Below are 14543 nucleotides of genomic sequence, written 5' to 3'. Positions count from 1 at the left end.
ATCATTAATGGCGGACTTCGATACTCCAAGGTTTTCTGCGATAGATCGGACGCTCAGGCCTTCTCTTGCCAAGGCATCAGCTCAGGCTACGTCTACATTCGAAAGAACCATTATTCTGGACCAAAATGAAAAAAAATCACGTCTATTAATGACAGAAAGGCGCGGTTAATAAATTAAAGATCTTTAAAGGTGCGAAAACCTACTTATAGTTTAGAAGAGTTCCGTCAGGTAAAGCAGCCAAATAAGCCACATCTGAGTCTTATCTCATGCCCTACTGATCCTGAAGGGATTAGTTCAATGGACTTAGACCCTTCCTTCTCTGTAATAACCAGATTACCCACAAAAGCAAACACATTACTGATAATCAGCTTTTAATATAAAAAATATTAAGTGTCCGGTTTTTTTTGCTGCTGAGTGTATCTTGAATTTAAATTATCGCGAATATAAGAAGTGTCTACAATTATTATTATTGGTTTTTCAAATTAATATTGTCTTGGGCCAGATTGGGAAAGAGACCTTTTCAAACTAAGCACTGGCTAGCCTACTTAGAGCACTACCTCCAGTCACTGATCGCTCGTACTCTGTTCAGCTAGGGTAAGTAGAGGCTCCTATGAAGAGGAAATAAAGTCAGCCAGCTGTATTCGTCACAGAGATCTTTTGCGTCTTAAGTTTAAGAGTTGCACCATAGAGTTAATCCTAAAACAATTGTCATAAAAGTGGAATATACTCTCTCTACAAAATGTTCTTTGAAGTCTTCTTAAAACTGTGATTATTTTATAGTAATTTTCTTATAATAATGATAATTCTCACGTCCACAAGAAACTTAAGGTCTTGGTTTGACAAGCCATCAATGGGGTTATCACAATAAACTGGTAAGACGCCATTTTTCCCTCTAGAGATCGCTCGTACATCCATTAAGTTTTGAAGGTAGCCTTATTTAAAGGCGCTGATGATTAAACATTCTCTTAATGACTTCATATTCAATGTGATCTATACCGGATCTCCAAGCGTACCATGTAATTGGGCGTATTACGCTGCCAGGTTAACAAAGATTTAAAAAAATTGAATGCTGATAACATTAATTTTCGTGCAGTAACTCGAAACTTTCAGTAGTTAGCTAACTTTTGTGTTCCAGGCGTCAGATTTAGATTTAACAAGTATTCCTCTTTACTCTGGAAGTGGCCATTTTAGCTTTTTTAACAGTTGCTTTTTTACAATTAGTAAATTTTAAGTAAAATACCTTCAGGTTTGTGTAAGTGCAGTGTGATGTATATTGGTTTTATTAACTTATCAAATCTATCAACAAACAGGTGGCGTGCTTAACCGAGCAAATATAGAATTGTATTCACAATTTTTGATCACATTACAATTTGAATGAATTTTTTTTTTTTTTCCTTGGTACACCAAAGAGTTATTTAACGATCAGTTTAGTAATAGCAGTTTAGTGAGTTCATTGAACTCCTCCCAGCATTGCGTGTATTGCATTTATTTGGTTCAACATTATTTGATGTCGGTAAAATAGAGGGCAAAATTATAGTGCGTTTTACTGGAAATTACAAAAATGATTGAACTAGGCTTTTTTTAGTACATACTTGAACATGGAATTGTCATAAATTGCTTCTAAATAAATATTAGTAGCGCATTCTAGGACGTTGCATGTCAATTAATATTTCTCCCTCTTTCATTTAGCCAATAGCGAATATTAAGCTAAAATACTATTAAAAACCAAGTTCGTAAAACCTAGTTGTGCCTTCTCGTTTTTTACGGCTAATGGTTAACCTACTAATATTTGCCCACATTCAAAAACAAGTGTATGATGAATTATAATATGTAAAAATCCAATTTATTTAATTTCAAATCGTCTCTTTCTATCATTTTCAATTTTCTAAATCACAAATTTAGTTCTTAGCTTCTAACATTGAAGTCTTACCTATATTCAACAATTTGTAACCGTACATTACACTCAAATACGAACTTATAAGAAAACCTATGTCAACCCAACACCAATAACTGTCTTTAAAAAAATAGATCAAGTTATACTCCTTTAGGTTAAGTTAGGAATTAACTCCAAAATTGATTCAACCAGTTAAGCGTGGAATTTAGTTTCAAAAAATCTCCCCCACAGTGTGCGGAATTAAAATCAGACAATGACGTTTATACACGTCGAACGCAGGGAAAAACAACCAAAAGTTTACAAAACGTCATAATAATCACTGCAAGCGACTTTTTCTGCAATCCCTCTGTGGCTTGAGATTACAGAGCATTCTGTGCTCATTCAAAAAAATCTTGCACCGCTTCACGTATGCGTTGCTCTAGTTAACTAGGGAAGCACAAGAACTTATTACAAGGAAGAAAAGAGCTTTGAATTCTGTGCAAAATGAAATCATGCACGTACTGAGGTCCTGAATCTACATCAAGGTGAGAAATGGCTTTACACAAGGATTGAGAGCTATTGTTTGTGTGCGTAATTCTCAATCTCTAATGCGGAGACCAAACATACGAGGGTCGTTTGAAAAGTCCGTGAAAAAATAAAAACTACTTAATTTTTTAGGGTAAACCTTTTTTATTTTTCAACATAGTCTCCTTTTAGGCTTATACACTTCGTCCAACGCTGCTCTAGTTTGTTGATCCCTTCCGAATAATAGGATTTGTCCAAGTCTGAAAAATAGCCATTCGTTTCTGCAATCACCTCCTCGTTTGAATAAAATCTTTTTCTCGACAGCCATTTCTTCATATTGGGGAACAAATAGTAGTCCGAGGGAGCCAAGTCTGGAGAAAAGGGGGAATGTGAAACGAGTTGGAACCCTATTTCCATTAATTTTGCGACCACAACTGCTGAGGTGTGAGCTGGTGCGTTGTCGTGATGGAAAAGGACTTTTTTGTGGGCCAATCGTGGGCGTTTTTCTTGCAGCTCGGTTTTCAAACGGTCCAATAACGATGAATAACATGCACCTGTAATAGTTTTACCCTTTTCCAGATAGTCGATGAGGATTATTCCTTGCGAATCCCAAAAGACAGTCGCCATAATCTTTCCGGCCGAAGGAACGGTCTTCGCCTTTTTTGGCGCAGATTCCCCCTTGGTAACCCATTGTTTAGATTGTTCTTTGGTCTCAGGAGTGTAGTGATGTATCCATGTTTCATCCACAGTGACGAAACGACGCTTAAAGTCCTGCGGATTCTTCTGGAACAGCTGCAAACCGTCTTTGCAACACTTCACACGATTTCGTTTTTGGTCAAGCGTGAACAATCGCGGCACCCATCTTGCGGATAGCTTTGTCATGTCCAAATGTTGATGCAAAATATTATGTACCCGTTCATTCGAGATGCCCACAGCACTAGCAATCTCACGCACCTTCACTCTTCTGTCATCCATCACCATATCATGGATTTTATCAATGATTTCTGGAGTAGTAACCTCAACAGGGCGTCCAGAACGTTCAGCGTCACTTGAGCCCATATGGCCACTCCGAAAATTTTGAAACCACTTATAAACTGTTCTAATCGAAGGTGCAGAGTCACCATAATGTTTATCAAGCTTCTCTTTAGTCTTTTGAGGCGTTTTGCCTTTCATAAAGTAGTGTTTAATCAACACACGAAATTCTTTTTCGTCCATTTTTTGAAAATCACTCGACTTCCTCGATTCAAACGAATGCCAAACACAAAGAAATAGACCGATCTGGCTGAAACTTGGTGTGTGTTCTTCCAAGAGATGCTACTAACTAAACATAACCTCGATACGCGCCAGTAGTGCTATCTCTCTGACTTTGCACGGACTTTTCAAACGACCCTCGTATACCAACCACTTATTATTTGGCTGATTCCCACCGCAGTTCTATTGGTAAGATAAAGGAAACATCCCACCAAATAATATTCTTATTGTATTTTATTAAAATTTCAAGTTTTTATAGTTAATGGCAATTATATATTTTTTTCACGAGTATACACGTCGAATGCACCGTAACAGAGATTTGGATTGACGTGTATACACCTGAAACGCGCTTAACTGGTTAAGCTGTGCATTTACTCATCTTAACACAGCACAAGAAATAGAACCATATATTTATTACAGAAATATTCGAAAAAGGATCATACATTTATATAATATTGTCTGTTCAATTTGTTTATTAAGAGAAATGTAGCAGTTATTGAGAAAATCTCAAAGTATTAAAAAATCTGTAAAACCAGACAGTAAGACAGTGCCATGTACGGAAATAGCACGCTAGAGGAGAACCTAAACATCCCCTTCTCCTAAATCAAACCATGTTTCCTCTTATAATATTAACATTAATAGTTTCTGTTGTTTTACAGGTAAGGAACGAAATAAATGGTGTATTCTCACAGAGGTTAGAACCAGTGAGTAAATTTTTATATTTATTTTAACATAATTGTTAAGTGAAAATGTTGGACACAATTATTAACCGTTTTTGTGTTTTATTAGAAAATAGAGAAAAATCTGATGAAGCTTTCTCAATTAAATGTTAGTCAGACACATGGTTGATGCGGATGAATAGGACAGATGTTGGTCTAGTAGTCACGAACGTGGCTTTGTAATTGGGAGATCTCCAGATCGAATCCCGCGTATGACTACTTTTTATTTGTTAGAAAAAATTGTTTATAGTAAAGTATGAGCTTCCACGACATCCAATTGGTAGTTAGACGTTAAGCCCCGCCTGAAGAAATAGGCAATTACTTTACTTTATTTTAAGAGAACAAACGAGAAGCTAAAGGAACCAGTAATTGAATGTGCAACATGGCCTCCAAATTCGTATCAGTTTTGAACTACATTTTTAATTTTCTCCGAAGGGCAAAAAAGAAATATTTCGATAACATGTTTCTGTTTTTGCAGAAAAAGTAGGTCACTGTTTTTATGTAAAATAGTATATTATTAAACACGAAAGTTATTTAACAAAATCATAACCTCTATTTTAATTAGTGTTTTACACCTAGTTACTTAGTGTTTCTATTAAATAAAATAGTCTAAATATAAATTGTTAATTGAAGTGCTATCGTTCTGAAGGTCAGACTTTGAGCTACAACTTTAAAGAGAGAAGCAGTAAGCATGGAAACCTACAAGGACACAGGTCTGATTGCTGTTTCCTTCGATGTCCTTTGAATTTGTTTCATACTAATTCAGTTTGTATTTTCTTTGGGTTTTTCTGCGTTTGGCTTACTTGATCACGATAACTTTTTCTTCTTTGGTGATCTGAAACGTGATTTATTGGGTATAGGTCCTGAAAATTATTATTTTTTTGTACGAGGTGTGGCTATTAAATAACGAGACTATTGCTGTAAAACATTTTATTTTAAAATTTATACATATTTAGTTATTATCACCTTCAATATACATCCCTCCCCTATCCCTACAACGCTCCATGCGAATTTACCATTGTTCGAAACAGTGCTGGAAGTCTTTTTCTGTGAACTCCTGTATGACGCGTACCGCTTTTTCTTTCGCAGCTTCAACGGACTGAGATCGTGTTCCTTTTAATGCAGATTTGACTTTGGGGAACAGATAAAAGTCATATGGGGCCAGGTCAGGCGAATAAGGCGGATGGCCTAAAACTGGGATGTTGTACTTGGCTACTTGACAGACAATGCACTGTGAGAACCCATGACTTGTTCTTCCACAAAACGGGTCGTTTTTTCCTTAATCTTTCACGGAGTTGAGCAAGCACCTCACGGTAGTAATGTTGATTAATTATAATCGATATTTTCATCCGTTTTGGACGTGGTAGGGCGACCCAGGCGGTCATCATCTCCGACGTCTTCTCGGCCATCTTGGAAACGCTTGAACCACTCAAAAACTCGCGCACGTGATAAACATTCATCGCCATAAACTTCTTTTAATAAAAGATAAGTTTCATGTGAAATTTCACGACAATTCGTTGTTCTACTACATGTGTAGTATCATGTTTTCGGGCAAAACGAAACTAACACCTCTTACACAAACGACGGTTCCGGTCAGACAGATTTCTCTATAAACACGTGAGACGCTGCAATCGAAAGAGAAGGCTTTAAGCTGCACAGCTGTCGGTCGTTAGGATTTAGCGCATGCATAGTTCTTCTGTAGCATCATCAGTCTCGTTATTTAATAGCCACACCTTGTATATGTACATATATCAAACGTTTCGTGCTACATATACCAGACAATCTTCGTATTTCCGTGACTACAACAGCCGCTCATCCTGACGAAACGTACGGGATATGAACTTTTTTTAAAGACCTACGCCTAAAAACCAGGTTTCAGAACTTGTTTTCTTTATTGTGCAGCTTTAAAACAACGTTTCATTCAATAGTCCGCTGAGATTTACGTATTTTTTTTTCTCAGCTTCAGTTTTTTTATTAAACTTTTTTCCGAGTGTTCTTACCAAATAACATTTATTTACAATGAAATAATATCGTGAAGAGTAATATACAATAAATTAGAATGAAAAAGTTTTTTGTTCCTTCTGAAAAAGACTTACGGTTATGAACATCGACCACTTATACAATGAGTTATTCATTGTTGGAAAAACCAATTTTCTAGTAAAATGCTTTTTTAGAGAAAATCTGCAAAGAGATCAAGAAAAGAGGAAATTATAAAGGTGTATGTTTAGAAAGACAAGAAGGTAAAGAGAAGAAGACTTCTTCACGCCAACTAAATAAAGAGGCTGGAATTAGACGATTAATTAAAATTAAATGCGCATTTACCGCATTGAATGGTGAGTCTAAAAGAAGAACTATACCAGATGGAAGAAGAAATTACAGCACCCATTTCGAAGGAGGACTTCTTTCACCAAAGGGAAAGCGAAGGACCACAATTCAAAGAAAAAACCTAGTTACGTAGAAAATAAATAAATTACTTTAAATAGATAGTAGAGAGGTTCTCGTATTTGTAATTTGAAAGGGCAAGGACGGATTCATTAAGTGGGGGGAGGTTGAAGAGAAAAACCTTGGAGATCTCCTTAAATTGGTAAAAGGGAAGTAAGTTGGTAGCCCTGAGGCTGGAGGTAGTTTGGGTTTACGCCAGGAAAAGCAATTTCACAAGTTAGATAAACGGAGAAGAATTAAACCCTTTTTACCGACCTCATTTGTCATTTTTATCTCTCTAGTATTCTCCTCTCGTTGTTTGCCCATCTTAGCTCGCCACTCTTAGCTGTGCATTAAAATTTTTTCCAAACTTTTTAAATAAATAACCATTATTAAAAATAAAATTGAAAATGATAAAAAAGAAGGGAAATTATTTTGGATGTCATCATTTTCTAAATAGAAATAAATTCATGAAATTCTTGGGTTTTTATACTAATATTTTGTTTCTGAACGAGAAGTTAGAAATGGGTTTAGAGTATGATTCCTGTTTGATTGCGTTATTATTTGAAGGATACTAAAAACTTGACTGTTATGTTAATTCCATCTTCTTCCTTCTTATTTAACTCAAAATTTCATATCTTTTAGTTTTAGAGACATTCATCAGGACTTATCTGAATGGTATGTACAGCGAACTCTCTTCCTGAAGATGAATATCTTTCATTCCAATTTCTTTTAGCAGTCACACGTGTCAAATATTTTAAATGCTCATCTCTATCATGAAATGGCTTTGGAGGAAGCTTTCAAAGGTGCCTCCTCTGGCTCGCAAGCCAGGTTAGCTAGGAGGTTATCAACTGCTCTCTGTATATGAGGAGGCACCTTTGAAGGCACCAATACATGCTGCACAAGCTGTGTAAAGTGCATTATTTGATAAATTAAGGAATAAGTTTGATCCTTTACATGAAAGATATTGATCACTTAAATATGTGGCAGGAGGTTTCCAATTTCTTTGGTAATTAAACGCAGCTCTCCCAAAATTACCAAAAAAGCATTAAACTTTCTTGTTTGTAACAGATGTAAAGCTAATTTTTAGCCATTTTGTGTATGCTTGAGAACATCTAAAGCTCTTAACATTTGATTTTTCTTAGAAAAATCACTCGGAAAACGACTTATTTCCCGATATTAAGAAAAATACCAGCTTTACTGTCTGTCCCATTCTTGTTTTTAATATGTTTATTTCAGTAGTTTTTTGGTCTCAGTTTAGTGTTAGAAGGTTTCAACATTGAAAATAACCTGATTGTAATCTTAAAAATGTTTGTGATATTCTTTATATTGCCTATTGGGGACTTTAGTGCCCCACTAACAAACTTTGGGTCAACAAACAACGTGGGTCATATATGTCCCAATGTTTTCGACAGTAAACAATATGTTTCCAAAAGTATCACGTAATTTCATGATTGTGTTTTTTCTAATCCTCTTTCAATGAACTTAAAATGCATGAGAATAATTGCATTTTTTTTTTATAGATTTTTAATTGCCGTGGCATTTCATACTGCTCTCTCCACTTGCTCCAATCCTCTAGTACAGTTTCTCGCCTCCTCTGATATCCCTAACAATACTCGCTGACTGAATCGCCAGTGGCCCCGCGACTTTCTCGCAATCAGAAGGCCTAAACGTCATCCTTCTCCTACAGAGAGTGCTACCGCTGGGTAGTTTCTCTCCTCCTGCTCTTCCTCCGCACCACTTCATCATTTGCATCATATTTACTGATTGTATACGTGTATACAGTTTGTAAATTACAAAATAAATTTAAAAAAAAATTGCCGTGGCAAAATCTCTAAATTTTGCAGCATATTATTTTAATAGGATATAGGATCATGACGTCTTTTGACAGTTTTTTTGTATTCAAGATCTAATTTTGTAACTGCCATCTTTATTTGATCTTTTTCTTCTTCTGCTTAAAATAGCGATTAATTCACAAGCAGTTGGCTCTTAGTTTTACCTTCCTAGAACAATCTTACACCTATCCTGCCGGAAATGGATAGTGTTGTCTGTATTGGTGGAGAACTGATCGGAGACAGCCAATGAATGACCTCAAATGTTGACACTCCTTTATTAAAACTGTCCGGTAGGACAGTTATATAAGGGTTGATCGTCAAAAACTGCACGAAAAAGTGTAACATTGAAAAACACCCAACTTTAACAATTTTTTTCTCTTTTTCTGTAAAAGATAAAATTCCCAAATTTTCTTTAAAATATAGGGCAAACCCTCCTTTATAACTGTAATTTTTTTGCAACAACCCAGATCTAATAGGTTTCGAGAAAAAAGTTGCCGAAAATTAGCAAAAACGGCTTTTTCAAAAAAATGTTCTTGTTCTTGTTGTTGTTACCTTTTTTGTAAACAACGTTTAAAATATATGTATTATGTATATATAATATTCTCTATGAACTATAACTGTTTAGCATAATCGTTTGTTGTTTTTTCGATACATTGGGAAATTCCATTTTAATAGAAACTAAACTCGGATTGTTGAATACTGTAGTTGCGATCTCTTGACATTTTTAATTCGTCATCTTCCCAAATATTTAAAATTATGAATTCACTAGATTTTAAAACAAAAAAGGTTCTATTCCCACTTCAGATTACTAAGTCAAGGTAAGGAATGTCTCTGGGTTTAAGATCTCTACATGTTTTTTCTTGCTCGGTTGTGAGAAACAAAAATAATTGATAATTTACTATTATTTTTTAACAAGCTGGCTTTCGACTTCCGGCTTGATTATCGACATCACCCTTTGTTCCATTCTAAACGCTATTTTAGAAATAATAATCTCATAGGATATTCTGTAGTGGCACAGATCATTAATACGTATCTTGAAGAAATAATTTAAAATTTATTTAACATCCGCCATAAATATGGCTTATAGATAGATCTTAAAGGCTGTGATTACTATAAATAAATCAAAGTAATCGTGTTTATTGGTTAAAGCATACATAAGAATTAAGGAATTAATGTTGGAAAAATGAACTTTGCCCTAATTATAGTGTAACTGTGCAACAATTTGTTTGCAATGTTCTTGCGAACAACATTTTGAAAGTGATTCACTGCCAGTGTTCATAGCACGCACGTTAATTACCTTAATGTTCGTGCAGCCAAGCTGGTGACTTGGCCCTGTATAAGAATATTTCATTACTCCGCTTTATTGGCTCGCATATTTGAGCCTAGTTTTCTTACAATTTACTTTTGTCCAATAGTAAGGAAGTTTAAATCAATTGTGTAATTTCTTTTTTATAAATATAGTTTGACTTACAAGAGAAAATACCATTTCAGAATAGTGTATTCTTCACTTTATTCTTTATATAGTTTCACGTCCTTGCTTTAACCTCTGGCCTTGAAAATAATTTTTCACGCTTACATTGAACTCATCGCTGGACGCTGGAGTAAAGGCTTCATTTGGAAGCAAGATTATATTCTATATAATCCATCACGGATTAATACTATTTTCTTTCTCTTTTGCTGTAAGATTGATCTTTTGCTTTGATCAGTAAGTTTGAAGAAGTAGATGGTTACATAATCGCAAGGTTATACGTATAGTTCAATTAGTTTAGCTGTTAAATATGTTTCTACCCCAATCACAATTTATATCTTAACTTGTGCAGTAGAAATAATGATTTTAAACACTTGACTGCTTAATAAATTTTAGTTGAAACATTTTGGTAGACATTTGGGTTGGATGTTCATAAGTGGTAAATGCCATTGGGAAAGAAAATGGCGGAAACCGCAAAGAGAAGAATTAAAAGCACATTAGGATTCGACTTATTTACGCATAAAGGGCTTTTTTGCTATGGGAAATTACATCTACTTCGTATTGATTCCTTTATGCGAATTGCTCTGAGTACCAGTTGAACCAAGAATAGACAAATTGGCCCAATTATTAATTATTAAACAATTTAAAGTCTATTATTTATTTCCTGTAGAATTAGCTACTTTCTTCAAAGCAATTCAAAAATGTGTATTTATTGCAAAGCACCTCGTATCATGTACGCTCTACGAACTGAATAAAAGAATAAGTGCATATTTTAAAAATGCGTATTTTGGACTGACTGTTTGATTTTGGCTAGAAATTGATTTTAGGGTTTTAGATACATTATACTTGCGTCATTGGAGAGTTTAGTGCACTTTGATCTTCGTAGAGCTGTGTACTCGATCGATGCCGGCTATATTAGCTCGCTATGGCACTTCCACCCAATCAAGACCTCTGTGAAAGTACAGAGGGTTTTAGAGAAGGTATTTTCTCCTTTATCACCTGGATATCTACCCAGAAATCTAAATCTTCTTTGAGCTACAACTTTGCAGTTTGTCAGGAAAGAATTGGCACCTCTTTTCTACTGTTTCCTCACAGAAACTGCAGGTACTGTCGTGCTGTTACGTTCCACGCCAAAATTCTTTAGGTGCCCAAACGATACGGAAATCTATTTTTAGTCTTGACTTGCCTAGCTCTCTTCCAAATTATAATTGCCCAGGTAGATCTTCGTCTGCCTCAATCTGTGAAAGTCTTTTCCAAATTTAGCTTTTTTGACTTCTTCTCTTTCTTGAGCTTCTCCTTAAGGATCTCACCTAAAATTCCAGCACCATAAAGGGGCGTACAGCGTCGAGTCTTCATTTCTGATTGTTCATTTCCCACTATATCGATATGTTCTACAACCAACTAGGCTTATTTAGCTAGAATAGAAAAGCGGGACAGAACATACGCCCCACAGCACCGCAGCCACAAGAGGCTTATTGTGCCTTAACCTTTTTAGATCTAGTAGATCAAACCTTCCCTAATAAGAAGGTTGAGGACGTTCCCTGCTAGTGCTTCTTGCGCTACTATCTCCTTTGGTCTTAAAAGTTCCTACGGTTTCATAGCGCAACCGCTCCATTGCAACGCTACGTGTTATGATATGTTAGTATACAACCAACTACGAGTGTCGTTTGAAAAGTCCGTGCAAAAATAAAAACTACTTAATTTTTGGGGGTAAACCATTTTTATTTTTCAACATAGTCTCATTTTAGGCTTATACACTTCGTCCAACGCTGCTCTAGTTTGTTGATCCCTTCCGAATAATAGGATTTGTCCAAGTCTGAAAAATAGCCATTCGTTTCTGCAATCACCTCCTCGTTTGAATAAAATCTTTTTCCCGCCAGCCATTTCTTCATATTGGGGAACAAATAGTAGTCCGAGGGAGCCAAGTCTGGAGAATAGAGGGGATGTGAAACTAGTTGGAACCCTATTTCCATTAATTTTGCGACCACAACTGCTGAAGTGTGAGCTGGTGCGTTGTCGTGATGGAAAAGGACTTTTTTGTGGGCCAATCGTGGGCGTTTTTCTTGCAGCTCGGTTTTCAAACGGTCCAATAACGATGAATAATATGCACCTGTAATAGTTTTACCCTTTTCCAGATAGTCGATGAGGATTATTCCTTGCGAATCCCAAAAGACAGTCGCCATAATCTTTCCGGCCGAAGGAACGGTCTTCGCCTTTTTTGGCGCAGATTCCCCCTTGGTAACCCATTGTTTAGATTGTTCTTTGGTCTCAGAAGTGTAGTGATGTATCCATGTTTCATCCACAGTGACGACGAAACGACGCTTAAAGTCCTGTGGATTCTTCTGGAACAGCTGCAAACCGTCCTTGCAACACTTCACACGATTTCGTTTTTGGTCAAGCGTGAGCAATCGCGGCGCCCATCTTGCGGATAGCTTTGTCATGTCCAAATGTTGATGCAAAATATTATGTACCCGTTCATTCGAGATGCCCACAGCACTAGTAATCTCACGCACCTTCACTCTTCTGTCATCCATTACCATATCATGGATTTTATCAATGATTTCTGGAGTAGTAACCTCAACAGGGCGTCCAGAACGTTCAGCGTCACTTGTGCCCATATGGCCACTCCGAAAATTTTGAAACCACCTATAAACTGTTTTAATCGAAGGTGCAGAGTCACCATAATGTTTATCAAGCTTCTCTTTAGTCTCCTGAGGCGTTTTGCCTTTCATAAAGTAGTGTTTAATCAACAGACGAAATTCTTTTTCGTCCATTTTTTGAAAATCACTCGACTTCCTCGATTCAAACGAATGCCAAACACAAAGAAATAGACCGATCTGGCTGAAACTTGGTGTGTGTTCTTCCAAGAGATGCTACTAACTAAACATAACCTCGATACGCGCCAGTAGTGCTATCTCTCTGACTTTGCACGGACTTTTCAAACGACCCTCGTAAGATAGATTTATTTTCTTTTTCAAAATTATTTATTTTTATCGTATGTTCTGTCAAGAGACATATTAAAATTTAGCTAGAAAAACAAAACTATTTTGTCAGAAGAAGGTTAAAATTGAATACAATACACTCCCAAGTTTTGTAATAAATACGTAAGAAGTCACGAGTTGTGTGACCCGTGGAGGCTCTTGTAGATTCTAAGCTACGTGTTTCGGAGATGTTTCATCGTTAAAAAATGCGTAAAATGATAAAAGAAAAAAATGTTTTTATTAAATTCCGTTAACAAATGTCGTTGTACCTTTTTCAGATGAAATCCTTATCATAGATTTCTTAATATTTATTTTTTAAGATTAAATAATCTGAATTGATGTGAGGTTAGAGATTACGTTATCAGTTACTTCTTCCTACGAGAAAATAATTGTGCTTTTATTTTAGTAAAATAATTGAAATAGTTGTGTCTATTGAAGTGTAATTGTCCCATGATGGAGAAATGATGGAAGCGTTGTAGTAATGGGGAACTATAGGTGGAAGAAGAAGAAGATTGAAGCGACGATGTGGAAGAGAGAATAGAGATCTGGACTAGAGTGGGGACGAAGCGGTGTGGGTCGTGTCTGATTAGTAACGCTGGGATCCCGACCAACTAGAAATAGCAGTCTGTCCGAACGGCCACCGAAAACCTGAAGGGAATAGATGCTGTGTTCCATTGTGAAAGTCACCTAGCCAGCCACAACTAATCTCGTCGACTTGTTCTATAAAAAAAAAAAAAAGCCATCATATTTAAGCAATGATACATCATGTACAATTTACCTGCAAGAAATGGAGGCGCAGGAAGCGACCTGACCAACAACAACAACAACAACAGCAGAACGCCAGCTCGTCATCAACAGTACCCATTGTCGCGTCATCCTCAATATCGCTGGTTTCCACATTCGCCGCCAACATTGTTTCTACAAACTGCACATCGCGTATGGACTATGCCGGCTAGACCGTCTAGACTACGTTCTATTGTAAGTTTCATCTATTTACTAGCTAGAAAGTTCAGATTTGCTTCAAATTTTTCTTTGTTTCATACCAGGTCATTAAGTCTGCTCATTAAGTTTCACCTATTCTTGTTTCATCTTATGGCAGTTATGGTCATCCACTACTTCTGATGACCGCATGTTCAATTTTCTTTATTTGCCAAAGTTCTCTCATGAGCCGTTCTCAGCACAAATCGATTAACTCCACTTTTTGAAAGAACGTAAGTTTAAGTATCAAAGCACTTGCTTCAGTCATAGCTTTTTATATTTGCAATAAATTTCCCAAATAATAAAGATTAACACCATTAATCAACAAAATTCTTTTCGCCATTGAATAATAAATAATTTATTTCAGAAGCCATTTTGATTAACTCCGTGCTCTAATGTAAATCGTTGTAATAATTTAAATCAAATTCAGTAGCAGCCGCTGAATGGTAACGGTACATTTATTTGGATTTATATTAAAAAAAGATATTTTTA

General features: G+C 36.1%; 1 protein-coding gene across 6 annotated transcripts in view; it reads left to right on the top strand.

Moving 5' to 3' along the window:
• The window catches only part of GckIII (Germinal centre kinase III), a 148324-nt gene that overhangs the window by 97895 nt on the left and 35886 nt on the right, over nucleotides 1–14543 (top strand). For 2 of the 6 annotated variants that reach the window (XM_074130497.1, XM_074130496.1), the window contains exon 2: nucleotides 4309–4353. The exons of 3 other annotated variants lie outside the window; for them this stretch is intronic. In XM_074130497.1, the coding sequence (XP_073986598.1) occupies nucleotides 4309–4353 (45 nt within the window). Of the gene's footprint in view, nucleotides 1–4308; nucleotides 4354–13487; nucleotides 14052–14543 lie in introns of those variants that run through there. One more of the 6 variants, XM_074130495.1, reaches the window with a different exon arrangement.

The sequence above is a fragment of the Rhodnius prolixus genome, unplaced genomic scaffold (assembly GCF_049639745.1).
Source record: "Rhodnius prolixus isolate KJV_2025 unplaced genomic scaffold, Rpr scaffold_4, whole genome shotgun sequence".
NCBI classification, from domain to species: Eukaryota; Metazoa; Arthropoda; class Insecta; order Hemiptera; family Reduviidae; genus Rhodnius; species Rhodnius prolixus.
This window is presented reverse-complemented; position numbering and strand designations above follow the sequence as displayed.